Source organism: Girardinichthys multiradiatus, chromosome 5 (genome assembly GCF_021462225.1).
Source record: "Girardinichthys multiradiatus isolate DD_20200921_A chromosome 5, DD_fGirMul_XY1, whole genome shotgun sequence".
Classification (NCBI taxonomy): Eukaryota; Metazoa; Chordata; class Actinopteri; order Cyprinodontiformes; family Goodeidae; genus Girardinichthys; species Girardinichthys multiradiatus.
In genome coordinates this window covers 9,139,528-9,155,561 of record NC_061798.1, presented here as the reverse complement: position 1 = coordinate 9,155,561, position 16,034 = coordinate 9,139,528, and the positions used below count along the sequence as shown (strand labels likewise).

At 45.4% G+C, this 16,034-nt stretch overlaps 1 protein-coding gene across 1 annotated transcript in view; it reads right to left on the bottom strand.

Moving 5' to 3' along the window:
- Window positions 1-16,034, bottom strand: part of usp43a (ubiquitin specific peptidase 43a) — a 221,709-nt gene that overhangs the window by 125,243 nt on the left and 80,432 nt on the right. The window contains exons 5-6 of the mRNA XM_047365938.1: window positions 4,653-4,788; window positions 2,097-2,241 (exon numbers count right to left, since the gene is read on the bottom strand). Coding sequence (XP_047221894.1) covers window positions 2,097-2,241; window positions 4,653-4,788 — 281 coding nt within the window. The remainder of the gene's footprint in view (window positions 1-2,096; window positions 2,242-4,652; window positions 4,789-16,034) is intronic.

Here is a 16,034-nt window from a genome sequence, read left to right as displayed (position 1 = left end):
AAAAGACTATCTGAATTGTTCTAGGATAACAACCCGGACCTTGGGCTAAGTTCACAAGAACTGTTTCTTGAAAATTAACATAGAAATCAATGTAAGACAGCGTATAGACTGCTCAGGAACAATACAAGCCTGATATTGCTCACACATACCTTAGCTTCTGTTTGACAGCAGCTGTCCTCTTATAACTATGAAGATGTATCAGTGTGTGAAGGGACAATAGAAATGCCCCATTGAGAAGGTTAAGAGCTTTTAGTTTTTATGAGCACTGAATTGAATTACAGATAATTATTGTTCCTCAGAGGGTGCTGTACCCTCTTAATGGCTCCAGAGAACAGTGGGTTTATGGTTAAACACACAAATTGACCACACAGAATACCAATAACGTTATCTCAGTGACCATAATTACACAGCGCACTGAGTCCTCTTTTAAACATGGTCTAAGAAAACTCAAAGGTATCTAATTTCAGTATCAGTGAGGTGCTAGAAGATGAAGTCAGAGAAAAAAAAACTGATTTCTATGGAGGCACGTTAGCCGTTTATTCAGTCTGCTGCTTTTTAACAGAGAGTGAGACTACAGCAAGTAACAGGAAGGCTGAATCTATTACAGCAAAGGTGCTTCATCCTTCTGAGCTTTGAACCTCTGAATGGTTAAGTTGAAGCTCTACAGTCGTTCAAAAACAGAAACATTTTTTTAACGTTAGTAATGATAACTGCACTAATCAATAATAAAAACACTAAAGGTTTTAAATCATTTTGTCTATTTTAAAGTATTAGTTTAACACAGTTTTACAATAACTGTTCTCTCACATATCGCCTCTACTTGTTATAGAAATACGTTCTGACTGCTCATAGGAGGAAGGACAGAAAAACAATATTTAGAATAATTGTAATTATAGTACAGAGAACAGACCTCAACTAAAATCACAATTGGAAGGTCTCAGATCAGAAATTGGCCATAAAACTAACAGGTTCATCTCTATTATAAAGCTTTAACATTTTTAAACTAAAATAATTAAACTAATCAATAGAATGCAGGGAAATTATAATGTTATCTGAAAGACACCAGTACATTCATTATCTACTTAAAAGCAGAGGATTTTGGACCTAATCACCAAAAAGAAAAACTTTACAACCTTCAGTTTTCACTCTGAGTTACGTTATGTTACTCGGACATATCTTTAACAAAAAAAACACACTGGTAAAAAGTGGTACTTTTAAATGTGGGTCAAATGGTTCAGTCCCCAGGGTTCCAGGGACTTGGGGGCAGCACAAGCACTCAAAAATAAAAACAAAGGTTCCAGTTTCACCCGTCAACAAGTTTTTTAGGCTTGTTCGAATATTCATCCTAACATTGACAAAATCCATTTTTTTGTATTCTTAAATCATTCTGAAAACTTGCACAACTAAAAGATTCTGGTTTGTGCAGAATGGGCTACATATGGGGGGAGTAGTTGTGTGTGAAGATGTGAGTGGGGAAGGAGCAAGAAGAGGAAGTGCAAAAAGGGGGGCTCGCCCAAGGTGCCATCTGTGCTATGACCGCCACTGCTTATAACAACCTTTTCTTTTTCCTTCTAGTTCTTGTGTTTGTTACTCTTATTTAGGAATGTTCTAAAGCTTTGTTATTCAGATGCCTAAAAGTTCTCTCTAACCTTTAGGAAGTATAGTTTTATCACAGAGTGGAGGAAAATAAAAAGCAAAGCGGAGCAAAACCTTCAGAAATGCAAACTTTAGCTACATGACTTCAATCAGCAGAAGCTTTTGTGTGCAACGTTTCTCCAGCAAACTGTATTTTGAATGACGCCAGCATTCAGACATTACATTTAATTTAATCTGCTAGGGTGCCGTAGTGCATGACCAAAAAGAATTAAAGCTCTTTTATCTCTAAAGTAAATTGTGTTCTTTCAGAAAACAAACAGCGTAATCACAGAAATGGGCTCAATGAGTAAAAATCCGCAATAGATGTAATCATCATTAAGTGAGACTGAAAGTTAATCAGAAGTACTTTGGAACGAAAGATTTAAAATGTTGGGTGAACGTATTTGCTAAATGAGTGAACAAAAAAGGGGTTCATATGGGTAGCTTGTTGCCATGGTCACCTGAGTGCAGAGCAGAGCCCCCACGACTGCTACCGGGCAGAGCTTGGAAGGCATAGACGACGTCACTATCGGCAATGGTGGTCAAGTCATCGTCGTCTGAGAAGGAACGCTGGAAACCAGTGGAGTAAAGTTCTGACAGGATGACCTGGACCACAGAAAGGAAGACATCATGGACTTTCAATGTTTCTCCTTTCAAAAGGTTATTTTGTTTAATTACTGTGGCTTTACCTTTACACATAGTGCTTATATTTATTTTTTTATGCGTGCATTATAAAACCTTTAGCTTTAATTTAAATGTTCTGTCATGACACCGACTATCACCTAATCTGCATGGATTGATCCCTCTGTGCCCTTTGTGTTTTGTTTTGGTTTCACTCACTTCCCATTTCAAATGGACTGAATTTATACAATGCTTATATATATATATATATATATATATATACATATACATATGTACATATATATACATATATACAGTACAGACCAAAGGTTTGGACACACCTTCTCATTCAAAGAGTTGTCTTTATTTTCATGACTATGAATATTGTAGCTTCACACTGAAGGCATCAAAACTATGAATTAACACATGTGGAATTATATACTGAACAAAAAAGTATGAAACAACTGAAAATATGTCTTATATTCACTTCACAGGTGTGCCCTGTCAGGTTTAATAAGTGGGATTTCAAACCTTATAAATGGGGTTGGGACCATCACTTGTGTTGTGCAGCAGGTGGATACAGTACACAGCTGATAGTCCTACTGAATAGACTGTTAGAATTTATATTATGGCAAGACAAAAGCAGGTAAGTAAAGAAAAACTAGTGGCCATCATTACTTTAAGAAATGAAGGTCAGTAAGACCGAACAATAGGGAAAACGTTGAAGGTGTCCCCAAGTGCAGTCGCAAAAACCATCAAGCGGTACAAAGAAACTGGTTCACATGAGGACCGCCCAGGACAGGAAGACCAAGAGTCACCTCTGCTGCGGACGATAAGTTCATCCGAGTCACCAGCCTCAGAAATCGCAGGTTAACAGCAGTTCAGATTAGAGAACAGGTCAATGCCACACAGAGTTCTAGCAGCAGAGACATCTTTAGAACAACTGTTAAGAGGAGACTCTGTGAATCAGGCCTTCATGGTAAAATAGCTGCTAGGAAACCACTGCTGAGGACAGGCAACAAGCAGAAGAGACTTGTTTGAGCTAAAGAACACAAGGAATGGACATTAGACCAGTGAAAATCTGTGCTTTGGTCTGATGAGTCCAAGTTTGAGATCTTTGGTTCCAACCACCGTGTCTTTGTGCGGCGCAGAAGAGGTGAACGGATGGACTCTACATGCCTGCACCGTGAAGCATGGAGGAGGAGGTGTGATGGTGTGGGGGTGCTTTGCTGGTGACACTGTTGGGGATTTATTCAAAATTGAAGGCATACTGAACCAGCATGGCTACCACAGCATCTTGTAGCGGCATGCTATTCCATCCAGTTTGCGTTTAGTAGTCACCGGACCTGAACCCAATCGAGATGGTTTGGGGTGAGCTGGACCGCAGAGTGAAGGCAAAAGGGCCAACATGTGCTAAGCATCTCTGGGAACTCCTTCAAGACTGTTGGAAAACCATTTCAGGTGACTACCTCTTGAAGCTCATCAACAGAATGCCAAGAGTGTGCGGAGCAGTAATCAAAGCAAAAGGTGGCTACTTTGAAGAACCTAGAATATAAGACATATTTTCAGTTGTTTCACACTTTTATGTTCAGTATATAATTCCACATGTGTTAATTCATAGTTTTGATGCCTTCAGTGTGAAGCTACAATATTCATAGTCATAAAAATAAAGACAACTCTTGGAATGTGAAGGTGTGTCCAAACCTTTGGTCTGTACTGTATATATATATATATATATATATATATATATATATATATATATATATATATATACACACACACATACACTAAAATTAGTACAAGTATTTCCATATGTCTTTCTATCAAGATCCGGCTATATATACAGAATCTGAAAAAAGCAGATTACAAGAGGAAGGAAGCAAGCAAGCAAGGAAGGAAGGAAGGACAGGTGAATAAATGGATGGATGGATGGGTGGGTGGGTATACAAAGGGATGGTGGACAGACAAATGGAGGCTAGATGAAGGGATGGATGGACAAATGGATAGTTAGACAAATGAAGAAATGACTGGATGGAGGTACAAAACAATGGATCATTTTGCTCTGTACTGAACTGTCCTGGTGCCTCAACACACACTGCAAATCAAGGAGAAAGCTCCAACTCTGTGACACGTACATTGTCTTTCCAAATAAACTTTAACTATTCCTGAATGCACCGAAGACCATAGACCAATGGAGGTCCACGGGTCCACAGGTCATTTTGCAACCGTGTTGCTCTGTTGGCTCACTAAACAGATATCACAAAACTCTGACACTATCCATCATCTGCTGTAACACAGGTCAGAAGCTCACGAACATAAACACCTAAAGAACCTTTCCTTTAGGCATTTTTCTTGCTGATGAAGTACATACAGGTAAGTGACAACACTATGTGTACCTGATCAGGAGAGATGTTGCCCTCTGCTGCTACCATGGCTCTTAGAGAGGATACAGAACCGAACAGAGGTACAGCAAGCCCCACCCGCAGGTACCTCTTACCCTTTGTGCTGAACACCAGCGTCACACACATCAGCCTGTGGGGCAAAACAGAAGCACAAACAGTTTAGACAGAAAACAAGTGTGTATGCATGTAAATGTAGGTGAAGGTATGGGTGGTGATGAGTAGGACAAATGACCAGGACGCCCTAGGCAGGAGGTTGATCATCGACTTTGTATGCATTCGTATCATCAGACCTTCGGCCGCATGTTTTGGACACTCGGGTGAAGAAAGGGGCTGAGCTGTCCACTGATCACCACCTGGTGATGAATTGGATCCGCTGGAAGAGGAGAATCCCGGACAGACTTGGCAGGCCCAAGCGCATAGTGAGGGTCTGCTGGGAACGTCTGGCGGAGCCCTTGGCCAGGGATGTATTCAACTCCCACCTCCAGGAGAGCTTTAACCAGATTCCGGGGATGTTGGAGACATAAAGTCCGAGTGGACCATGTTCTACGCATCTATTGTCGATCCTGCTGCCCGTAGCCGTGGCCGTAAGGTCTGCGGTGCATGTCGCTGCGGCAATCCCCGAACCCGGTGGTGGACACCGGCAGTAAGGGATGCTGTCAAGCTGAAGAAGGAGTCCTATCGGCTGTGGTTGGCTTGTGGGACTACTGAGGCGGATGAAGGGTACCGTGAGGTCAAGCGTGCCGTGCCCCTGATAGTCAAACCTCGGCTTCAGGAGGAGCAGTGTGGTTTTCATCCCGGCCGTGGAACACTGGACCAGCTCTATACCCTCCACAGGGTACTCGAGGGTTCATGGGAGTTTTCCCAACCGGTCCACATGTGTTTTGTGGACCTGGAGAAAGCATCTGACTGTGTCCCTCGTGATGCCCTGTGGGGGGTGGTCCAGGAGCATGGAATCGGGGGCCCTTTATTAGGGGCCATCTGGTCTCTGTACACGTCGGACCTGTGACCAGTGCATGTTGGACTCCGGCAGGGCTGCCCTTTGTCAGCGGTCCTGTTCATAACTTTTATGGGCAGGATTTCTAGGCGCAGCCAAGGGTCGGAGGGGGTCTGGTTTGGGGACCAGAGGATTTCGTCTCTTCATTTTGCAGATGACGTGGTCCTGCTGGCCCCCTCTAGCCAAGACCTACAGCATGCAGCCGAGTGTGAAGCGGCTGGGATGAAGATCAGCAAGTCCGAGGCCATGGTTCTTGACCGGAAAAGGGTGGCTTGTCCTCTTCAGGTTGGAGGGGAGATCCTGCCTCAAGTGGAGGAGTTTAAGTATCTCGGGGTCTTGTTCACGAGTGAGGGAAGAATGGAGCGGGAGATCAACAGACGGATCGGTGCGGCTGCTGCAGTAATGCAGGCGCTGTGCGGGTCCGTTGTGGTGAAGAGAGAGCTGAGCCGAGAAGCGAAGCTCTCGATTTACCAGTCGGTCTACGTTCCCATCCTCACCTATGGCCATGAACTTTGGCTCATGACCGAAAGAACGAGATCCCGGATACAAGCGGCTGAAATGAGCTTCCTCCATAGGGTGGCCGGGCACTCCCTTAGAGACAGGGTGAGGAGCTCGGCCATTCGGGAAGGGCTCGGAGTAGAGCCGCTGCTCCTCCACATTGAGAGGAGCCAGTTGAGGTGGCTCGGGCATCTATACCGGATGCCTCCTGGACGCCTTCCACAGGAGTTGCTCCAGAAACGTCCCACCGGGAGGAGGCCAAGGGGACGGCCCAGGGCACGCTGGAGGGACCACGTCTCTCGACTGGCCTGGGAAAGCCTTGGGCTCCCCCCGGAGTAGCTGGAGGAGGTGTCTAGGGAGAGGGACGTCTGGATGTCTCTGCTGAGTCTGCTGCCCCTGCGACCCGGTCCCGGATAAAGCGGAAGACGACGAGTATGAATATGATTGTTCCCACAACGTACCACAAGAAAGTCCACCAGCTCTCTGTACCCAGTGTCTTGTGCATCTCTGATAAACCTGAAGACGGAAAAGTCTCCTGAGTTCTTCTGAAGATTACAGGAGACCTTCTTGTAATGGACGTCTGAGGGGTACAGCGTGAAAGGCAATGGTGAGAGTACAGTCCCTTGAGGTGCTCCTGACCACCTGGTTAAACACACAACCCTTCAGTCACACAAACTGTGGTCTGTTTGTCAGATTGTTGAGGCCTCCACCTGAGCCTTCTGGGGTTTTTGACAAAGCAAATGAGGTTGAATTGTTTTAAATGCACTGGAGAAATCAAAGAACATGATCTGTCCAGACTTCCATCTATCTGATCCTCCTTCTGCTTTAAAGCTGTGATAGGACCTGACCACACATCTCCGATATTATTCTGCTGGAGCTTGCTCTACAGCTTCTTCCTGTACACCTCCTTGCTGTCTCTGACCTTTAACTTGTTTTGTATACTTCTCAATAATTCCTTGTCTCCCTCCCTGAAGGCTCTTTTTTCTTGTTTACATTGAAGTCTGTGTTGTAACTTGACAAAATGTGAAAAAATATTATGCAAGGAACAGATGTAACGTAAAAAAGAAAGGACAGCCTCTTCTTGTGCCAGCATTTTCATATTACTAAATGCTGGCCTAGACATGTACAACTAAATCAGTAAGTCAGCCCAGAATAATGCTTCTATATGCAGAGACATGTAGTTTTTACACCAATCTCCAGCACCTCCAAGGACGAGAATGAAGTGGGGATGATCTTCTCAGCACATTAAGGCACAGAAAGTGGGAAAGTGAACAAAAAGAAAAAAACACAAGAAGTATGGAGAGTAATACAAAGTAGGGAGGAAATCAGCTAAGGCTATTATGCCATTTCATTTGAGACGAAGACTGTGTAATCGATGACACCTCTACTTCCCATTTCCCATCATGCATTATTCAGGTGAGCGCTGTGTTAGCAGTCACTGGGCTGACAGGGCAGACAGCCTTCGGGGGGAGGGGTGGTGGGTGGTGTCTGAGCTGCTGTTTTGTTTGGATGTATAACTTCAAGATGAGGAACATGGGTGGAACAGTAAATAGAGAAGTCATTTTACAAATGAGATTCTTTAGATGCTCTAATTGCTGGCTCAAAGATACATTTCCATATCAGCCCACAAAACAAATACAACAGCAAGTAATTAAATCAAATCTTCAGAAAATATACTACAGATAACTGTTTCTAAGCTTTTAAATGCTAATTATGAGAAGAGATACATTTCTGCACTAAGGATGGTATTTTTGTAGCGATTTTGTTGCAACTCAGACTGTCCAACAATTGGCCTGAGAACATACCTCCAACAACGTAGTTAACTCCACTTGCAACACAAGTGTCACCGTTGTGTGAGTATAATGCTTTAAAAACTAGCTGACAAGCCTAAATTATTAAGAAACTACAAACACTGTGGCTGAGAATTTCTGAAAACGATTGCTTGACCTGACCTACATTCATAAATATACAGGTCCTTCTCAAAATATTAGCATATTGTGATAAAGTTCATTATTTTCCATAATGTCATGATGAAAATTTAACATTCATATATATTTAGATTCATTGCACACTAACTGAAATATTTCAGGTCTTTTATTGTCTTAATACGGATGATTGTGGCATACAGCTCATGAAAACCCAAAATTCCTATCTCACAAAATTAGCATATTTCATCCGACCAATAAAAGAAAAGTGTTTTTAATACAAAAAACGTCAACCTTCAAATAATCATGTACAGTTATGCACTCAATACTTGGTCGGGAATCCTTTGGCAGAAATGACTGCTTCAATGCGGCGTGGCATGGAGGCAATCTGCCTGTGGCACTGCTGAGGTCTTATGGAGGCCCAGGATGCTTCGATAGCGGCCTTTAGCTCATCCAGAGTGTTGGGTCTTGAGTCTCTCAACGTTCTCTTCACAATATCCCACAGATTCTCTATGGGGTTCAGGTCAGGAGAGTTGGCAGGCCAACTGAGCACAGTGATACCATGGTCAGTAAACCATTTACCAGTGGTTTTGGCACTGTGAGCAGGTGCCAGGTCGTGCTGAAAAATGAAATCTTCATCTCCATAAAGCTTTTCAGCAGATGGAAGCATGAAGTGCTCCAAAATCTCCTGATAGCTAGCTGCATTGACCCTGCCCTTGATAAAACACAGTGGACCAACACCAGCAGCTGACACGGCACCCCAGACCATCACTGACTGTGGGTACTTGACACTGGACTTCTGGCATTTTGGCATTTCCTTCTCCCCAGTCTTCCTCCAGACTCTGGCACCTTGATTTCCAAATGACATGCAGAATTTGCTTTCATCCGAAAAAAGTACTTTGGACCACTGAGCAACAGTCCAGTGCTGCTTCTCTGTAGCCCAGGTCTGGGGAATGCGGCACCTGTAGCCCATTTCCTGCACACGCCTGTGCACGGTGGCTCTGGATGTTTCTACTCCAGACTCAGTCCACTGCTTCCGCAGGTCCCCCAAGGTCTGGAATCGGCCCTTCTCCACAATCTTCCTCAGGGTCCGGTCACCTCTTCTCGTTGTGCAGCGTTTTCTGCCACACTTTTTCCTTCCCACAGACTTCCCACTGAGGTTGCCTTGATACAGCACTCTGGGAACAGCCTATTCGTTCAGAAATTTATTTCTGTGTCTTACCCTCTTGCTTGAGGGTGTCAATAGTGGCCTTCTGGACAGCAGTCAGGTCGGCAGTCTTACCCATGATAGGGGTTTTGAGTGATGAACCAGGCTGGGAGTTTTAAAGGCTTCAGGAAACTTTTGCAGGTGTTTAGAGTTAACTCGTTGATTCAGATGATTAGGTTCATAGCTCGTTTAGAAACCCTTTTAATGATATGCTAATTTTGTGAGATAGGAATTTTGGGTTTTCATGAGCTGTATGCCAAAATAATCCGTATTAAGACAATAACAAACCTGAAATATTTCAGTTAGTGTGCAATGAATCTAAAATATATGAATGTTAAATTTTCATCATGACATTATGGAAAATAATTAACTTTATCACAATATGCTAATATTTTGAGAAGGACCTGTATGTTAGTAATGCTCTCAAATTAAAATATGATTAAAAGATTAGCTTATTTCAGTAACTTAGTTCAAAAAGTATAACTCAAGTGTTGTATAAATTCATGACACACACTGATATATTTTTTTATTATTTTAATGATTATAGCTTAAGTCTAATGAAAGCCTAATAATTAAAATAATATGGAAATGTTGGCCTACTGAAAAGAATGTCCTTGTACTGCTCAATATTTGCAATGAATACCTGGTTGGGGCACCTTTTGCATGAATCATTATATGCTGGTGCACCTTTTTATTACACACATTTGTCTTCCACTAAATTTTCCATAAATATGAGTAGAGCAGCGCTCTGAACAGTCAGCTTATTTAGCTATGACCTTTTGTAAGCCTATATTTTCCTTATGGAGATTATCACTATTATGCAAGGGGGTCGCTCCCACATGCCAACTGGACCACCCATCCCCTCTAGAAAATCATGGCATGTAGTAAATTATTGAATAACTGTACATGTTCACACATTACCAATTTAGCCCGATGGGAGAGGAACTACATTATTTCCAACTTATTGCAGAGGAGTAAGCCTATTTAAGTCTTGATGTAAGGCAGCGCCGTATGGACGCACCCCAGCCCACAACAAAATCGTCGGGAAACACCGAACTGGGTCAATTCTTGTGTGTTTCTTAACATTACACTACCATTACCAGTTTACACTTTCAATAACATTGTAATAAACTTATCATGTTGTTGATTGTAGGTGTAGAGCTTAGGCTTAAATACTCAGCTCCAGCCCCTGATCAGAGGCCAGCGTCTCCCCCGAAGCCTGAAGACGCAAAAACACATCCAATTTTAAAACTTCTTCAAAGTAAGACAGCTGTTGAAGGAGGCAGTGCTGATAAAAACACCAGAGCTACTGTCTTGGTGTCAGAGTTGGAGTTTCATGCGGCCTTAAGCTCCAAAGAAGGGAAGATCTCAGCACTTGAACAAAGAAATGCCACATTATCAGAAAATATGAATATTCTCGTCGCACAGCTTCAGCAAATGGAGTTAGTGCGCCAACATGCCAACGAGACGGTGAGGCAGCTCGAGTTTGAGTTAGCTGATGAAAGAAATAAGGTGCAGGGAGCTGCAATCTTCTTGCAACAATTAGCTAGAGAAAGTGCATCGGTCCACAAACATGAGAACGACCAGGAGAAAAAGGCTTTGAGAGATGAAGTGATGAAGTTGACACAGTTAATAGAAAAGCTGCAAACTGAACATGAAACTGAGGTTGCTGTTCTGTATGATGAGCGGATTAAGACAAACAAAGAACGTCGAGATGCCATCAGAAGGGCCGACCAGCTGAAAGTATCTCTGATCTCAGAGAAGAACAAAACAGCAGAGACTGAGATCTGTTTAGCCAAGCAGATGGAAGAAACATCTAAACTTCAAGCTGCTCTGGTCAAAATGGAGAAAGATTTGGAGGAACAAAGACAGCAGTGGGAGCAGGAAAAGGTCCGTCTCCTTACTAGTAACCAAGAAACATCTGAGGTGGAAAAGCTGAAATACCGTTTGGAGTCACAGATGGTTGAGCATGAAGATGAGGTTGCTGTTTTGTATAATGAGCTGATCAAAAGGAACGAGGACCGTCGAGATGCCATCAGAAAGGCCAACCAGCTGAAAGAAAACCTGGTTGAAGAGAAAAACAGAACAAAAGAGGCTGAGGACAGCTTAGTCCAGCAAAAGGAGGAAGCCTATAACCTACAGGTTGCTCTGGTCCAAATGGAGAAAGTTTTGGAGGAACAGCGACAGCAGTGGGAGCAGGAAAAATCTCATCTTCTAAGAACCAACCAACAGGAAAGAAATGAGGTGGAGCAGCTGAAACAGCAGTTAGAGTTACAGAAAGCTGAGGCAGAACAGGAGATTGCTGCTCTGCATTTGGAGCAGGAGAATAAAAACCAATACCATCAAGATGCTGCAAGAAAAGTTATGGAACTGGAAATGACTCTGGTTGCTGAGAAGACCAGAACAAAGGAGGCTGAGATCTGTTTAGCTGAACAAGGGCAGGAAACCTGGAAAATAAAGGCTGCCTTGGTCAAAATGGAACAAGACATGGAAAACCAAAAACTGCTCTGGGCCCAGGAAAAATCCAGTCTTCTGGAAGAGCAGCAGAAAACTGTCAGAAATGTGGAAGCAGCTATGAAAGAGGCTCTGGAGGTTCTGCATAATGAAAGGAAACAGTGGGAAACAGAGAAGTCCTGCCTTCTAGAGACAATTGCAACAACAAAGGAGTCTCTGAAAGAGATGGAGGGGGAGAGAAAAACCTCAACAGAGAGCCTGACGGAGAAACTGAAAAATTTGCAGCAGGAGATGGACACATTACAAGAAAAAAAACTTAAAAAGAAATCTTCCAGGAAAAGCATCTTCAGTGTCTTTAAAAGCTCTAAAAAGGATCCATCTCAGTCAGAAACTACCACTGCTAAACCTCCTGAAACCCTCCAACCAAACCAAACTGACAAAAACACTTCCTGAACCCTCTTTTCCCCAATTAGACCATAAACTTTATCCTTAACTTTCAACTGTCTACCTTGAACCCTGGACTTCCCAAACCTAAATACAGACAGTTTTCAACTATTTTCCCTGGACCCTTTCCTCCTGGAACCTTTTAATTTAGCCTGGCCATTTCCACTGGGTGAGAGAGGACTTAGTGACATTCATAGATCAGTCATTGCCTGAGAGACATTTCCTAAAGCAGAATGAACCACAAACCCACAGCAGCAGTGAAATCTATGGTCCATGAAGTGGTTGTGGTTTTTATTTGAGCCTCAGAACACTATGACTTTAAATGACTAATTTATCCTCTCTTTCCCACTGAAGACTGTAAGGAGATGTCATTCATTCAACAATTCAAAATGCTTGGCACCCTCCCTCCACAAAAATATTTACATGTTTTTTTGTAAATGGAAAAGTTCTGCCTCCCTATCAGGGCCTTTTTCTGGGGTAGATTTTGACCCTGATAATTTATTTTCACCCTGGTAAAAAGAGTGGGGCTGCACGGTGGCACAGTTCTCAGGAGATCTTTCTGCATGGAGTTTGTATGTTCTCACCGTGCAGCTGTGGGTTCTCTCCGGGTACTCCGGCTTCCTCCCACTATTAAAATAATATGCCTTTTAGATAATTTAGCTGTTTTGTCTCTGTAAATAATGAATAAATAAGTAAATAATAAAAATAACACAATAAAAAAATTTAAAAAAAATTAATAAATGTTAATACATACCAAAATGCACACACACACACACACACACACACACACACAATAATCCTGCCACGAGGGGTCCACAGTCCTATGTGCTCCTGGTGTTGGTCCCAAGCCCAGATAAATGGAGAGGGTTGTCTACAAAATAATTGAATTCAGTTTTTTTCTAAACACAAATTCACCCTTAATTATCTCAAAGCTCTTTACCAAAAAAGTCCAATTACTATACAGAAATATTTAGTCCATTCAATCCAGTCGCACAGGCATATTCAAAGTCAACTGCATACATTGCAACACGATCCCCCACCAAATCAATGCAGTCAACCTCAGCTCACTATTCCAATTAGTGAAAAGTTGTCAAAAACACAAAACCACTGATCTTGGAGTACTTTGTATGTTGAAGAAAAAGTTAGGCCTTAATGGCAGCAGTAGCTCCTTTACTCCTTTAATCCTTCATAGAGTATACTATACAGGTCAACGGATGTTCAGGATGGGCATGGCACCTTCCAATACTTGCTTACACTGCACAAGCACAATACCAGACAATTACATCCATGCACTATGGTTATGTACACCCGTTCAGAGGTTCTGGCGCCTGATATGTGAAGACTTATCGAAGTGTCTGAAATGTAATATTTCACCTTTCCCTTCAGTTTTCGAGGGCTGCACGGTGGCGCAGTTGGTAGCACTGTTGCCTTGCAGCAAGAAGGTCCTGGGTTCAATTCCTGGCCTGGGGTCTTTCTGCATGGAGTTTGCATGTTCTCCCCGTGCATGCGTGGGTTCTCACCGGGTACTCCGGCTTCCTCCCACAGTCCAAAGACATGCCTGTTAGGTTAATTGGTCACTCTAAATTGACCTTAGGTGTATGAATGAGTGTGTGCATGGTTGTTTGTGTGTTGCCCTGCGATGGACTGGCGATCTGTCCAGGGTGTACCCTGCCTCTCGCCCATAGACTGCTGGAGATAGGCACCAGCTCCCCCGTGACCCACTATGGAATAAGCGGTAGAAAATGACTGACTGACCTTCAGTTTTCTTGTTGGGTAACTTAGATGATGTCATCATAGAGACAAATTCAGTTCACACGGTTTTCACTGCCTTATGCATCGCTAAGAAAACTATCCTCATGAACTGGAAAAATAAAAACCTTCTTAATATTAATCAGTATAAAAATGTTCTGTTGGATTATATAAGCCTTGAGACAGCCTCTGCCTCCACGTCAGATCAATCTCTGTGCTCCTTTAATCGGCTCCACCACCTAGTGGGGGTGGGGCGCCCTTGGCTTCATCCTTGGGGTGTTGGGGCGGATTCGGGGGGGTGTCTGAGTTGGGGCATTTGGGGTGTCCGTGGGCTGGGATCGCAGGGGGGTCTGGCGCTGGGGGCTGTGGTCCCGGCCGGGGTGGGGCTTTGGTGGCTCTTGGGGGAGGCATCTGGTAGCTGCATGCGATGCTTTCGGGGGGCCTGCGCCGACGGACATAGGTCACTGGCCTGGTGGCCGTGCTGCTCCTGGGTGGGTCTGGGGTGGGCGTGGGGACTCAGGGTTCCTGGGGCGTATCGCCCCCCGGGCTGGGGTCCTGGCTGGGCCTTGGGGGTCTTGGGTCCTGGCGGGTATGCCACCGGGGTTTTTGGCTGGTGGATTCCCGGGCACCCGGCCCTGGCTCGGGGACCTTTGGTGTATCTGTGGGCATAAGGGCCTCCGAAACTGGCGGGTAGGTCTCATCTCATTGCAGGTGCTCCTTCCTTCAAGGAGCACATTCTGCTGGCGGGGCGGAGGGTCTGCGGGAGGGGGTGGGTCAACCTGGGTGTCCAATGCCTTATGTGCTCTGGGAGTTGTTTGAATGTTGGGGTGGGTGTAGGTTCCTTCTGGGGTGGGGATGGGTGGTTGGCCTTGGATGGGCGTTGTTTGGTCTTGGGTGGTTCCGGCCCGGTTTCTGGTTCCTTGTCTTGGTTCCGGTTACTGACGCCAGTCCCTTTTCTGTCTGGGGGAGGGGGTTCGGAGGGGTCTGCATGGTTTGAGTGTGCGGGCTAGCCGGGGCTGGTCTCGGGGTAGATTGGTCTCAGCTTCCGGATGGGTTTTGGTGTGGGCTCTCTTGCCTTTTGTGGGCCTCGGGGTGGGTCTTCTTGTGGGGCTGCTTCTGGCAGGGGTATGGGTGTCGGGCAAGAGGGAGGATATCCTACTAGCCTAACCTCTGGTGCCTGCGCTCACCTCTAAGGGTATAATTGCATGTGGACATTGAGGGTTCAGAGTGGGGGGTGGCAGACCCTCTTCCCCACAGTTTTTTTCTTTTCAAATGGACACTACAACAACACGCATCAACACCACATTTGAGCTGGCGGAGGCAGGCTTGCGGTCTTTTCACACCCCCGTTCGCTATTTCCCATCTGTGGTCGGAGGCCGGGAGAGGGAGTGGGCCCTCTAGTCGGGTCTGGGCTGGGGTTGGGGGTTGGGTCTTGGGGATTGTCTGGTGCTGGCGTTTCGGCTATCTCGGGTTCGCTTGGGTTCCCTTGGATCTCGGCCCCTGGCTTTGGGCCCTGGTCTGCCGGCTGGGGGGGTGCCGGGCTCTGGCAAGGGGGTCTTAGCTGGCGTTGATTGGGATGTGGCCCTGCTTTGGTGGAGGGACTGGCTGGCTGGACTGCTTGGTGGGCCGTGGTGCGCCATGCGGGTTGTGGGTGGCCTGCGGGCTGGGGCGCCCCGGGGTTTGGGGGTGGAGTTGGTGCCCGGGTAACTGGGGTCGCCGTGGCCTTCTTCCACTGCTACCTTCTGTGGTTTTGGCCCATGGTCGGGCGCCGGGCTGCGGTTGGCGGTCGGGTGGTTGGGGCGGCGGAGCATCTCTTGTGACTGCACCGGGGCGGCTGGCGGGTTGTGGTTGCCCTGGAGCTGTTGGCCTGCATGAGCCCAGGTACCCGGCTGGAGTGTGTATCCCTCTCGTGGACTGGTGCTGCTGTCTGGGGGGTTGGGCAGGTTTGGAGGTGTGCTGCTCTGCTGGCTGTCGTGTCCAGGGGGGGATTGGGGCAGTGGGCGGCGTGGAGGGGCTGCAGCCTGTGGGGTGGAGCCTGTGGGGTTGTGTCCACTTCTAGGGCGTGGGGTCACCGCCGTGTGGATCGGCTGGGCGGCGATGGTGGA